Source organism: Sinohyriopsis cumingii, chromosome 10 (assembly GCF_028554795.1).
Source record: "Sinohyriopsis cumingii isolate HCF-2022 chromosome 10, ASM2855479v2, whole genome shotgun sequence".
NCBI lineage: Eukaryota > Metazoa > Mollusca > Bivalvia > Unionida > Unionidae > Sinohyriopsis > Sinohyriopsis cumingii.
The window spans coordinates 35851466-35864592 of NC_142970.1; the positions used below are offsets into that span (position 1 = coordinate 35851466).

General features: G+C 35.8%; 1 protein-coding gene across 1 annotated transcript in view; it reads left to right on the forward strand.

Annotated features, from left to right (window-relative positions):
* LOC149789872 (ankyrin repeat and IBR domain-containing protein 1-like) overlaps window positions 1-13127 on the forward strand; it is a 138253-nt gene that overhangs the window by 19811 nt on the left and 105315 nt on the right. The window contains exons 8-10 of the mRNA XM_089971879.1: window positions 3104-3267; window positions 8149-8237; window positions 12461-12605. Of these exons, the coding sequence (XP_089828005.1) occupies window positions 3104-3267; window positions 8149-8237; window positions 12461-12605 (398 nt within the window). The remainder of the gene's footprint in view (window positions 1-3103; window positions 3268-8148; window positions 8238-12460; window positions 12606-13127) is intronic.

The window sequence follows — 13127 nt, forward strand, 5'->3', positions numbered from 1 at the left end:
CATATCATAACTGGAGAGTGAGATGGAGAGCAGTAACAGCCTCAGTTTCAGTCGCGCCTATCAATATGTCTTCATGTTTCCACTCACATGGTTTTCAGAAGTTATGTGATTTGCCAACAACAGACTAAAACAGCAGGCTAGTTTTATTTTGGAGCAAAACATGGTTTTATTTGTTACCGTACATTACATTCTCAATCTCCTTGTCAACAAAGTCATCTCCAACTTCATAACACTTCAAGATTTTAGTCAGCTAGTTCTTGAATCAGTGTTTAAGTATAAAGAATATGTTTCCCCCAGGAACAAGAATTGAATTCATGCAGTGGTAGATTCCTTGCCTATACAGGGCATTCCATCTGCTAGAAAATGCTTTGTACAATGCGGCAGTAGACATGTTAGTCCTTGTTTGCTTTCTTGGCTTCCCATAGAGTGATTCTGTGGTCCAAAAGGAGGCTGAACCGTTGATCATTGGACCAACTTTTTACATATCCTAGGCTGGCTAATATATTGGCAGATTTGTACTGCAAGAAGGAACTACAAATGGAATGGTCTCTGCATCCCTCAGTTTTCACTCAATAGATGCTAGGTGGGATTGACCTATGATGGACCTCTTGGAGACACGGTGGGATTCCAAAATTCCAACCTTTATCTCACTAGTCCCAGATCCAAAAGCCCAGGGTAATTTATGCTCTTTCTCTATAGTCTGATAATACAAACCTGTTTGTTTGTACTCCCCTACCAATTTAAATAATGGAAACCTTTAATGTGATAAAAAGTTAAAGGAACTTGGTCAATTCATTCATTGATTTATAGTTTCTAACCTGACTCTGAGTAGAGTGGCCCTAACACCATCATCTTATGCGCGTTTCATGCTTAACGGAAGTTTTCAGTGCAATAGATGGACATGCTCGGATCCATTTCCAGTTTCTGGACAAGTCCATTTTCAGCAAAGGGGTGTATCACGACTACAGATATACATACATAAGTCATCTGCTTCTGATATTTACAATGTCGAATCAAGCAAAGGAAAATGACAACTACGCTTTTCATGTGGATTTTTATCAAGCAGTTTAATTTCTATGTTCATGTATGCAGAGGGATATAATTCCAAACTCTCAGCATTATGTAATTTACACAATTATTCAGCATTTGCCGAACATGATGAACTACGTCATTATGTTGTCTGATGGAAATAAACTAGCCTATAGTGTACGCAATATGGCGCCATGTTAGTATGGAAAGTTCGTTAAGCATGAAATGGTGCAGGGGATGCCAGCATTAGTGCCATTCTGGTCTCAGTCAGGTTAGAAATTATAAATCAATGATTCAATTTTCTTAGTTCTGTGCACTTTTTATCACATTAAACATTCTCGTTTTTGAAATCGGTAGGGGGGTACTAACAAACGGGGATGTAGAGTCAGACTATAGATTGGAATGGCCAAAGGTATACACTTCTTCATCACCTCAGGCTCTGAAGGTGATACAGGAGTCAAATGAATATGAGTGTTTCCTCATCATGGTACTCTGCTCATATGGGAAATCTTGGATGCATCTCCTCAACCTCACAACAGAATCACCAGGTATTGAGATATTCCCTCATTAAGCAACCATACTGGCAGGTGTTTTGTCCCAACCCAGAGTTCCAGAACCTGCATGTCTGGATCTTAATAAATACACCCTTAAGAACAAACAGTTCTCACAACAAGTGGTTGACAATCCCTTAAGTGAGATGGCCATCCACCTGAAAGACATATGAAAGCAGTTGAACATAATCTTAGTGGAGGGCACAAGAGCACTTTATAGCAATGTAGGCATTCATACCTCATTAACTAACCCCTTTGGCTCTTCGATGAGAAACAGTCAGCACAATCACAATTAAACCTACAATACCATGATCACTGGCAAACAGGGCTACCATGGAATAGAGGATATAAGACAAACTAAGACCTATCCGATCTTCTGTTCAATTTGGATTTCACCTAACCAGCGACAAAGAATCCTTGCTCAAGTGGAATTTATCATGGATGCTTCACGACTTACACTGGATTTGCAAGAGGAAAACATTTCCCTTATGAAACCACTTCCTGTTTTCCAGTCTGGTTATCTAGAAGCTGTCTCACATAAATTATGGAAAGAGCGAGGGTCTCTGCAGGGTAAGGGTGTGTATCTCCCTCCACCTCTTACCTATTCTCCTAAAGTATTATGATTGGATAAATTATTTAAAGATGAAACCATATTTCCTAGTAAAATTTGATAATACTTATCTGATCATAATAAAAATACACCTGCCCAGCCTCCCTGTAGTACATCCATATAGAGAGCATGCCTTTCACTTGAGTAGTAACTGATGACTTTGCAGGATTTGGTGCCAATCTCCATCTCAGGGGGATACCACTCTAACAGCGATCTAGGTGGGCAGATAACTTTTAGCTTTTTAGCCTGAGAGTGCTAGGTTTGTGAGTTATTAGTAGTTCTCCAATGGTATTATGACTGGGTAAATATTATTGAATAAACATATTTTACTGGGGAAAAAAAACATTTCTGTATCAAATACAGGAAATAATCTTCACTATCTTAGAATATAGCCCTACTTGAAAAACCAAAAACAGTTCAGGCTATATGTCTTACAGAAAGAATTTAGTAACACTTACAGATTATGGCCCCAACATACACATACACACACACACACACACACTGCATAGGTTATTTGTAACTAATACATGCCAGATGTTAAGGGATGTTGAACTTGGTGCTTGTTAATGGTAGAAAATGCATTCAGATATATTTTCAAGGTGCGGATCTGCATCTACTCAGCCTAGGGAAAAGAATGTAGTAATGTTTTACCTGGCCAAGCTTATTTGTGCTCAATCAAGACAAGAGGGGGACAAGTGGTTTTCCCCTTAGTCCTGCACAGAAATGCAGCAAAGGCATCCAAAGGTATTCATGTGAGGTAAAAGAGTTATGAACCAAAACCTACTTTTTATTAGTGTGAAACAAAATTTTAATCACACATTAAGTTAGTGTAAATTGAGTAATTGTTTATTAACTTATATTTTGGAAGTAATACTTTACTCAAGCTTGTGTTTATTTCACTTTTTTCTTATAGAGTGGTCAAGAGAGATGCTGCTGGAGTCATGGATGACTGATCCCCGGGTCTGCTGTGAGAAAAGTGGAGTTACACCCCCTGCCCACCTCTTTAGTGATAAGCCAGTTGTTGCGGAATCTCTGAGTAGTCCCATTACTTCAGAGCCACCCAGTCCTGGTGCTTTTGTAAGTCTGTTACATTGGTAACCTTAAAATTACAGATAAGGAAAAGACTCAGAGAATGTGAAAGTCTGTCACATTGGTAACCTTTTATATTGGGAAAGTTATAGAATAGACTCAGAGAATGGTTTGCCTAAAAAAAAATTGTGTATACCTAAAATGAGATTTCTGTTTTGCTCTTGGCCCTAAATGCCGTTACTAGATATTTTTTCTTATCATATGTTAATACCAGATATATTTCATTGTGTGGTACCAAAAACATGATATTTTAACGAGTGGTGAAGCCATGAGTTAAAATATATTGGTTTTGGTACCACAAGATGAAATATATCTGGTATTAATATAGGGAAAGAAAATTTTCTTATTATTGATACCAAACTTGCCACAGAATCAAAGCTTAGAAGATTAAAGACACTCTTTGGCACAACACACTCACCCTCACCCCCTTTTCATAAATTCACCTCACTTTCGTAACCTGATCATATAAATATACGTGACCTAAAGAAAGCAATAGTATGTGGTTGACCTAATCTGTCACAGGAAATTATATTTTTGTCATTTTTTAAACTATTTGACCCTATCTACACATCCAATTCAGCAATTCATCACAGCAGGTTTGTTCATGTTGTCAAGGAAATAAAGGGAAATAACTTCTGAAATACACAAATGGCTTCTGGTCAGATTTCTTCATCGGAGATTAATTTCCATGTCTGAAATATTGGACAGTTTCTATTTATTTGTTTTTAGCTCAAAAACAATTCATTTTGTTGTTGCAGGTACAATTTTACATGCACAAACGATTGGGCACCACATGGCATGATGGGAAATCCTATATTTTCATGTGTGAGAATAGATGCATATATTTTTCATGTGAAAACAGAGGCATACAAAAAATATGAAACTCATTTTGTCAATATGTTTATATTTCACACTAAAGCATATAATAAATGCCAATATTTATGATCTACTGAAAAGGTTTAATATATACCACGTACACTTGGAACTTGAAAACTAGGCTTGGAAATGGAAGTGTCCAAACTTTGATAACTCATTTTAAGAAAACCTGTATTTTTCATTAATCCAAAGTAGGTATAAGATATGTGCTTTATGTTTATATTGAATGCTTGAAGTCTGACTGTTTCATAGTATGCACAGTCTCATTCAATTCATCAGTTCAGTTTGAAATGCAAATTTCTTTTTTCTGTGTGCATTAACAGCACTTTCATGACATTATTTGTTAGATAATGCCATGAAAATAGGAGCTAAGTGCATTTCCTAATGTCTTACCAAGGCAGTTGACCTGGGTTAGCTTGGGTGGGTATCGAACCTGTTACCCTTAGATTACTAGTTTGATTGACCATCTGAGTCATTGCTGAAATGCAAAAATTGACTCAGTAATAACCCTTTTATATGAAAGTTGTTTTAATATGAGGGTTTATGTTGCAAAGTTTATCAATGCACCATGAATTCCATTTAAATGTAATAACTTTTGATGGACTTCACAGAGAAAATTTGGTTTAAACTTTTTTCTTGACAGCACCTACGCCAAGTATATTTTTTGCATAATAAACATATAATGGATTACTTACCCTGTTTTTAAAAAGAAATTTCAAATTAATGTTTTAAACCAAGATGTCTTCAAATACACTATTAGCAGGGACATCTGTGTTCTCTGGACTAATTTCTCAATGGTATAATTTCTTTTACAGGAGGCAGTAAAATGGAATGATAAATGATTCTTGACATTTTATAATATGAAATTATATGATCAATCAGTGATGAATGATAATTTTTATTATGGAAAGATCAGACACATTAAACTTATTAAAATGTGACAGTGTGTAAAGTTTTCTTTAGATAATGCTGTGTCCAGATTGTTAAAATATGACAGTGCAAAGAGTTATCTTTAAATATTGCTGTGTCCAGATTGTTAAAATGTGACAGTGCAAAGAGTTATCTTTAAATAAATCTGTGTCCAGATTGTTAAAATGTGACAGTGCAAAGAGTTATCTTTAAATAATGCTGTGTCCAGATTGTTAAAATGTGACAGTGCAAAGAGTTGTCTTTAAATAATGCTGTGTCCAGATTATAAAAATGTGACAGTGCATAGAGTTATCTTTAAATAATGCTGTGTCCAGGTTATTAAATTGTGAAAGTGCATAAAGTTATCTTTAAATAATGCTGTGTCCAGATTGTATTTATTTGGCAGTAGTTTCACAGCTTAAACATAAAGAGGTAGAGTGGTTGCTTACTACAAAACTCCTTTTGTGTTTAGCACTGCTGCCAATCATGGGGGGTCCTGAGTGGTCTAAAGCACTCTCCGTTATGGATCACTGCCATCTCACCTCTGTCTGCGTGGGTTTGAGTCATGGATTCAGCCAATGTTGGTATGTGAGAAAGCTTGCCAGTAGCTTCTCATGGGTCGGTGGTTCTTTCTGGGGTTTTTTCGGGTTCTTCCTCCACCATTAATACTGGCCGCCATGCATAGGCTATCATGTGCTGAAAAATGGTGTTAAACCCCACAACAACAACAAAGCTGCCAATCATGTAACACAAGTATAACTATTTATACCATGATATAGGTCAACTGCCAAGTTTATAACACAGGTATAACTATTTATACCATGACACTGGTCAACTACCAAGCTTATAACACAGGGTATAACTATACCATGATAATGTTCAACTACCAGGCTTATAACACAGGATATAACTATTTATACCATGATATTGGTCAACTAAAAGGCTTATAATGCAGACATAATCATTTATACCATGATATTGGTCACTGCCAGGCTTATAACACAAGTATAACTATTTATACCATGATATAGGTCAACTGCCAAGTTTATAACACAGGTATAACTATTTATACCATGACATTGGTCAACTACCAAGCTTATAACACAGGGTATAACTATACCATGATAATGTTCAACTACCAGGCTTATAACACAGGATATAACTATTTATACCATGATATTGGTCAACTGAAAGGCTTATAATGCAGACATAATCATTTATACCATGATATTGGTCACTGCCAGGCTTATAACACAGGTATAACTATTTATACCATGACATCAGTCACCGACCAGGCTTATATCACAGGTATAACTATTTATACCATGATATAGGTCAACTGCCAGGCTTATAATACAGGTATAACTGTTTATATCATGATATTGGTCAACTGCCACTCTTATAACACAGGCATAACTGTTTATATTATGATATTGGTCAACTGCCAGGCTTATAACACAGGTATAACTGTTTATATCATGATATTGGTGAACTACCAAGCTTATAATGCAGGTATGATCATTTAATGATCATTTATAACATGATATTGGTCAATTGCCAGGGTTATCACATAGGGTATAACTATTTATACCATGATATTGGTCAGCTCCCAGGATAATAACACGGTATAGTAATTTTTAGCATGATATTGGTCAACTGTCAGGCTTATAATGCAGGTATAACTATTTATACCATACTATTGTCACTGCCAGGCTTATAACACAGGTATAACTATTTATACCATGATATTGATCAGCTGAAAGGCTTATAATGCAGGTATAATCATTTATTCCATGATATTGGTCAACTACCAGGCTTATAACACAGGTATAACTATATATATATATATATATATATATATATATATATATATATATATATATATACCATGATATTGGTCAACTGCCAGGCTTATTACACAGTGTATAACTAACTACCGCTCCAGTGGCTTAGTGGTTAGAGCATCTGCCTTGGATGCGGGAGGTCGTGGGTTCAATCCCTGGCTGAGTCATACCAAAGACTTGCAAAAATTTTACTAACAGTTGCCTCGCTTGGTACTCAGCATTAAGAGGTTAGTGTTAGGACTGGTCGGCCTGGTGTCAGAATAATGTGACTGTGTGGGACATCATGCTACATGTCTGTGACATGATGCCCCAGTGCTAGACATCACTATAAACTGTCACACTGCAGACATCATAGTGATATGACTGAAAAATTGTTAAAGCTATGTTAAAAATCCAAATCACACACACACACAGAGAGTGTATAACTATTTATACCATGAAATTGGTCAACTGCCAGGGTTTTAACACAGGTTTAACTATATATACGATGATATTGGTTGACTGCCAGGCTTATTACATAGGGTATAACTATTTTTACCATGATATTTGGTCAACCACCAGGCTTATAATGTTGGTATGATTATTTAATGATCATGTATACCATGATATTGGTCAACTGTCAGGCTAATATAACAGTATAACTATTTATCAATGATATAGGTCAACTATCAGGCTTATAATGCAGGTATAACTATTTTTACCATGATACTGGGTCAACTGCCAGGTTTATAATGCAGGTATAATAATTTATACCATGATATTGGTCAACTGCCAGTCTAATAACACAGAATATAACTATTTATACCATGATATAGGTCAGCTGCCAGGCTTATAACACAGAATATAACTATTTATACCATGATATAGGTCAACTTTTAGGCTTATAATGCAGGTATAATAATTTATGCCATGATATAGGTCAACTGCCAGGCTTATAATGCACATATAATCATGCATACCATTATATTATTCCAATTTTATTTTATTATTGCTATTTAATTTGTTTCATTAAATTTTAGTTTTTGTCTAGTGCAAGCCATTTGTAATATGGTTTCACATCATTAGATGCCATATTTTGTTTTTGTTTATGACTTCATTCAACAGTATTAAAAGGAGAAATAATTGTGTTATGAAATGATAAATTTATCCTCTATAGTTACATATGAATATCAGTTAATATACTCATTTGTGTTTTATATTTACATATACACCTGTCTGAAACCTAATTTCTGATTTTCAGTGTGATATTTGTACATCATCTTTCCTGATAACAGAAGAACCAGTCAACATGTCATGTGATCATCAATTCTGCAAAGCATGCTGGGAAAGGTAAAAAAATAATAATGGCTAGAAGAATAAGACCAAAATAGGAATTTGTAATTACCAGTAGCAGCAGCATAGAACCATCTTCTTTCTTTTAATCTTTTGTTCTGATATTCATTTTCCTCAGGCCTGAGATTTTGTGCCTGGAGAGGGTGAAGAATTACGGTATAGTCAAAAATGTCCACAATTCTAATCCCATATGATATGTTTCTTTCTTGCAACATTCAAGTTTTTGTATGTTCATGGAAGGTGAGGCAGGACCTAGATTTTTATTAAGAAAACAGAAAGTTAGCCATAATAAAGTGAGAATTTGGCTGAGCCCACTTTAACCCAATTCAGACTGTATTGATATTAGATAATTAGTTGGTTTGCTTGGACAGCAGCTTATTGACTGTTTTTCAACCTCATGCTGCACCTTACACACTTTTGTATTCATATGTGGCACATGTGAATTTCTTTTGGTGGCATCAAGAAGTGCATCATAAAGAGTAATAAGGCTCCAAAAAGTTCATCAATTTAAGTTTTGGCAATGAGCATATTGGTGTCTTTTTTGGCGTCAATTTGCAAGCCAAAACTTATGCTTCTGCTTTTATATTTGTATTTATAAAGGAATGGCTGTTTGTTTAGCCATGATTGAACTCTAAATCCTTGCTAAGCACTGCATATAGTGTTTTATTTTGTTCATCATAATTATCAGTTTGATGCACTTTGAGGGCATCTTCCTGTAGTTCTATATTCACTTTGCACTATTGCAGTTTGTTTGGCAAAGTATGGCAGTGGTATTGCCACAAGAAATTTGCTTCAACAGCAATGCAAAATATAGTGCTGGCTGCATTTTTAACTACATAGATGAGGCTAGAGCAGAAATTAATGAAGCATTGCTCAACCCTGAGATGTTTGTGCAAGAGTATGTTTTGTTTAAAATGAGATTAATCAACATAACCAAGAAGTATGTGCTGCCTCCTCTTAGGTCATAAGAGTTTGTGGACTGTTGATCAAGTGACCCAATTAAATCTTTTGGAAATCAGCATAGGTTTCTAGTTTGGTACAAATACTGTTTCAAGGTTAGTATTAGCAACCATTCTTTCATGCCAACAATGAAATTGTCCTCATGTGAATTATAGATGTGCTGCTTTTACAAGTTACATATTGACTCATCCAGATGTGGTGCATCCTTCCACTTCAAACAAGTTCAATTTCATTTAACAGTGCTCTCAACATGGATGCCTAGAAGATGATTTGATTGATGTGGATAAAAGCACAGACTGGTGACAAAGTATAGCTCCTTGATATGATAGCTGCTCTTGTATAAGACCTAATGCATACATGAGAAAGCTTGCCAGTAGCTTCACATGGGTCGGTGGTTCTTTCCGGGGTTTTCCCAGGTTCTTCCTCCACTATTTACACTGGCTGCCATTTATACCCTATCTTGTATTGAAAAACGACATTAAACCCTACAAGAACAACTGTCTCAAAGCCACTCCTTACCTCCTTTTTTATCCAGAACAGTAATCTCAATCTCTGTTGTGTGGCTCTGCTCATCTGCATACATACACTAGAGTACTCAGTCTCTGTTGTGTAGGTCTGGTTATCTGTATGCATGAACTGGGCTAATCTCAGTCTCTGTTGTGTAGGTCTGCTCATCTGCATGCATGAACTGGGCTAATCTCAGTATCAGTTGTGTAGATCTGCTCATCTGCATGCATGCACTGGAGTAATCCCAATCTCTGTTCCATAGGTCTGCTCATCTGCATGCATACACTAGAGTATTCTCAATCTCTGTTGAGTAGGTCTGCTCATCTGTATGTGGGAACTGGCCTAATCTCAGTCTCTGTTGTGTAGGTCTACTCATCTGCATGCATGAACTGGGCTAATCTCAGTCTCTGTTGTGTAGGTCTGCTCATCTGCATGCAATCACTGTACTAATATCAGTTTCTGTTGTGTAGGTCTGTTCATCTGCATGCATGCACTAGACTGAATGTAAATGTTGACTTAATATAGCATATCAAATTGACACCCTATCCTCTAAATGGGGTATTTTTTTTGGGGATTGCAGTTCACATAATTCTTTATTAATGGGCCTTCTTGCTTTGTTCTCTAGCCTTATTATGCCTGATAGCATATAGAGGCTGCTGCAGCTAGCACCTACTCTGATAGCGGTCCATTTTCAAGTACCCCACTTCTAGCATGGGTAGACTATACATCCTCTTTTAAAATGTTCCATATTTATGCCTTTGGTGTAATCATTATGCTTTTTTCAACCCAATTGCTTCTTTTGCCCACCTGTATATGGATTGTGTTTATCTGCTACTTTAAAAATGGAATGAATATAAAGCAATAAAAAGTTGTATTTGTCATTTTTATCATCATCTCTTTAATCCCACTCATCATATAAATTTGAGAATATTCTATAAAGGAAGACTGCTGCATAAGAAGAGCATAAGAGTACATTCGTCCATCCTAGACGTACATGTGCTTTCCTTATTTTCTGTTTGAAGCAAGCGTACATGACACATTTTTAAGATAGATGCGTTTCTTAAATTTGAATATAGTGCATTTAAATAATATGGCACCAGATGTTAAGTGAAACAGGCATTAACAGTGTGACTTGAGCATGTACTGTGACTTAAAAATCTTAGAGCAGATGATGGCTCTTTTCAAACTTCAAAACATGTCAGATTGATAAAAAAGGAAACATCAGCACCATTTTACAGATTTGTAAGGAAGACTGAGAGTGATTAAATGCAGCACTTGGATGAGCACTTCATCATGCCTGTTACAGAATTTATGGACTTAATGCACATTCAGCAAATGTTAGACATGTAGACTAGTTAAAGTGAGTGTTGAATATAAACAATTTTTCAGTATGCTTTGTGTTTGCATTCTGGTTCTAATCCACATGGATTTTGACCTTTTTTGACCTGATGCAGAATTAGTTGATTTTAAAAAAAACATACATTGTTTGATAAGATTTACTGTAATTATGGCATGTAATATCCAGATTAATCTCTGTATATGCAGATTACACTTTTTTGTCACTTATATTAGCAATAATTATGCTTATAATGCTCTTGGGGTTGGCATGTCTGTTTTTCTCACACCTCTAGTTTAAGCCAAGAACACTTGTTTTTGCCATGCGGTACTAACTTATTGTTAAAGCTGCATTAAAAATCCAAATCACACACACACAAACTAACTTATGTAGATATACTTACTAATAGATATACTTACTAATCACATTCCCATTTTTATAAATGGTAAATAAAATGTGAGAAAGCAAAAACATGTTGTTAGGCTGGTCGCAGCTTTTGGTATTACTAAGAGTGGTCTCAACTTTTGGAATTGCTGTAGAGCGGTCTCAGCTTTTGGTATTACTATAGAGTGGTCTCAGCTTTTGGTATTACTGTAGAGTGGTCTCAGCTTTTGGTATTACTCTAGAATGGTTTCAGCTTTTGGTATTACTGTAGAGTGGTCTCAGGTTTTGGTATTACTATAGAGTGGTCTCAGCTTTTGATATTACTATAGGGCATTTGAGCCTAGCACAGCCTCAGTTTTGGGCTACCTTTACCTTTTCCATACCCTCCAAAAAGCAGGGACTTGCCATGCCTTCTATAAACAACCTGCAACAATATTCAGTCTTGCAACTAGGAAATATACAGGATCAGGGCAACAGAAACTATGTACTACACATTGATTCTTTGAATTCCCCAGGTGCAAAATTGATCTCATGCATTGGAATTGACCAATATTCATTGAACATATTTCATTGCTTATCCAGTCAGATCAGTGAACATTCAGAAAAATAAAGAATACTTAGTTATTCTTTAAAATCATGGAAATAGTCATGCTGACAGACAGAGGACTTTTCAGTGTGTGTTAAAGTTTTATTTCAGTTAGACAAAATGAAGTTATAAAAGTTGCAGATTGTGTAATTAGCACTTATAGCAATGGTGATCAACTGGACTCCTGCCCAACAACATGACCAACCCAACATATGGAGGAAAAAATGCAATACAGTAAACATTACCACCTATCATAGCTGGAATATTAGATACATTAAGTAGGCCATTGGAATGTATGATTGACAGCCATTTTTGTAGACTGAGATTTATTCCAATGCAAAATGTATAAATTATAATTACTCATTTCTCATAGAGTAGATTGGAGATATATGCCTTACATTAAAAACTTGTTTTCTTGGCACATTAATTGATGATTCTTGTTTACAGATACTTGAACATGAAGATACAGGAGGGAGATGCACACAACATTACCTGTCCAGGGTATAGTTGTACTAAGCTTGTTCCTGTAGAGGTCATTGAAAACATAGTGTCAAGGGACATGGCACGTCGATATCTGCAGTTTGATATCAAAGTAAGTCAGTCTTCTGTTCATTTTGATTTTATTGGTAAATTAATTCAATAATAAATTGGTTGGGGTTGACTTGACTCACTTTAATCCTGCACATCTATCTGTATGTAATGAAGCCCATGTCTGCATAGGACTGTTCCATTCAGACATCATACCCAGGGAAGTCAGTTTAAAAAAAAAAAAAAACAACATATAAGCCAAGGTACACTGATTATGCAAAGAGTTACTATAAAAAATATGATCTAAAAAATGATAAATTACCTCAATGGGTGACCATTCCAGGTTGGAAGTGCTTTCCCTGGCTTCCAAATATGTTTTACTGGAACAATCCATACATTGCTTTAATCAAGAAGACATGAAATCATGGGAAATGGTTTTTAGTACTTAGCAGGTAACAGTATTAGAATTATATCTAAACCCTGGTGGTGGGGCTAATGTGATGAAGTGGAAATAATAATAAAATATATAAGAGGCTGCAGTTTTCTAGCTTGGTAATGTGGTCACATTGTCTTTATGTACAGCAGT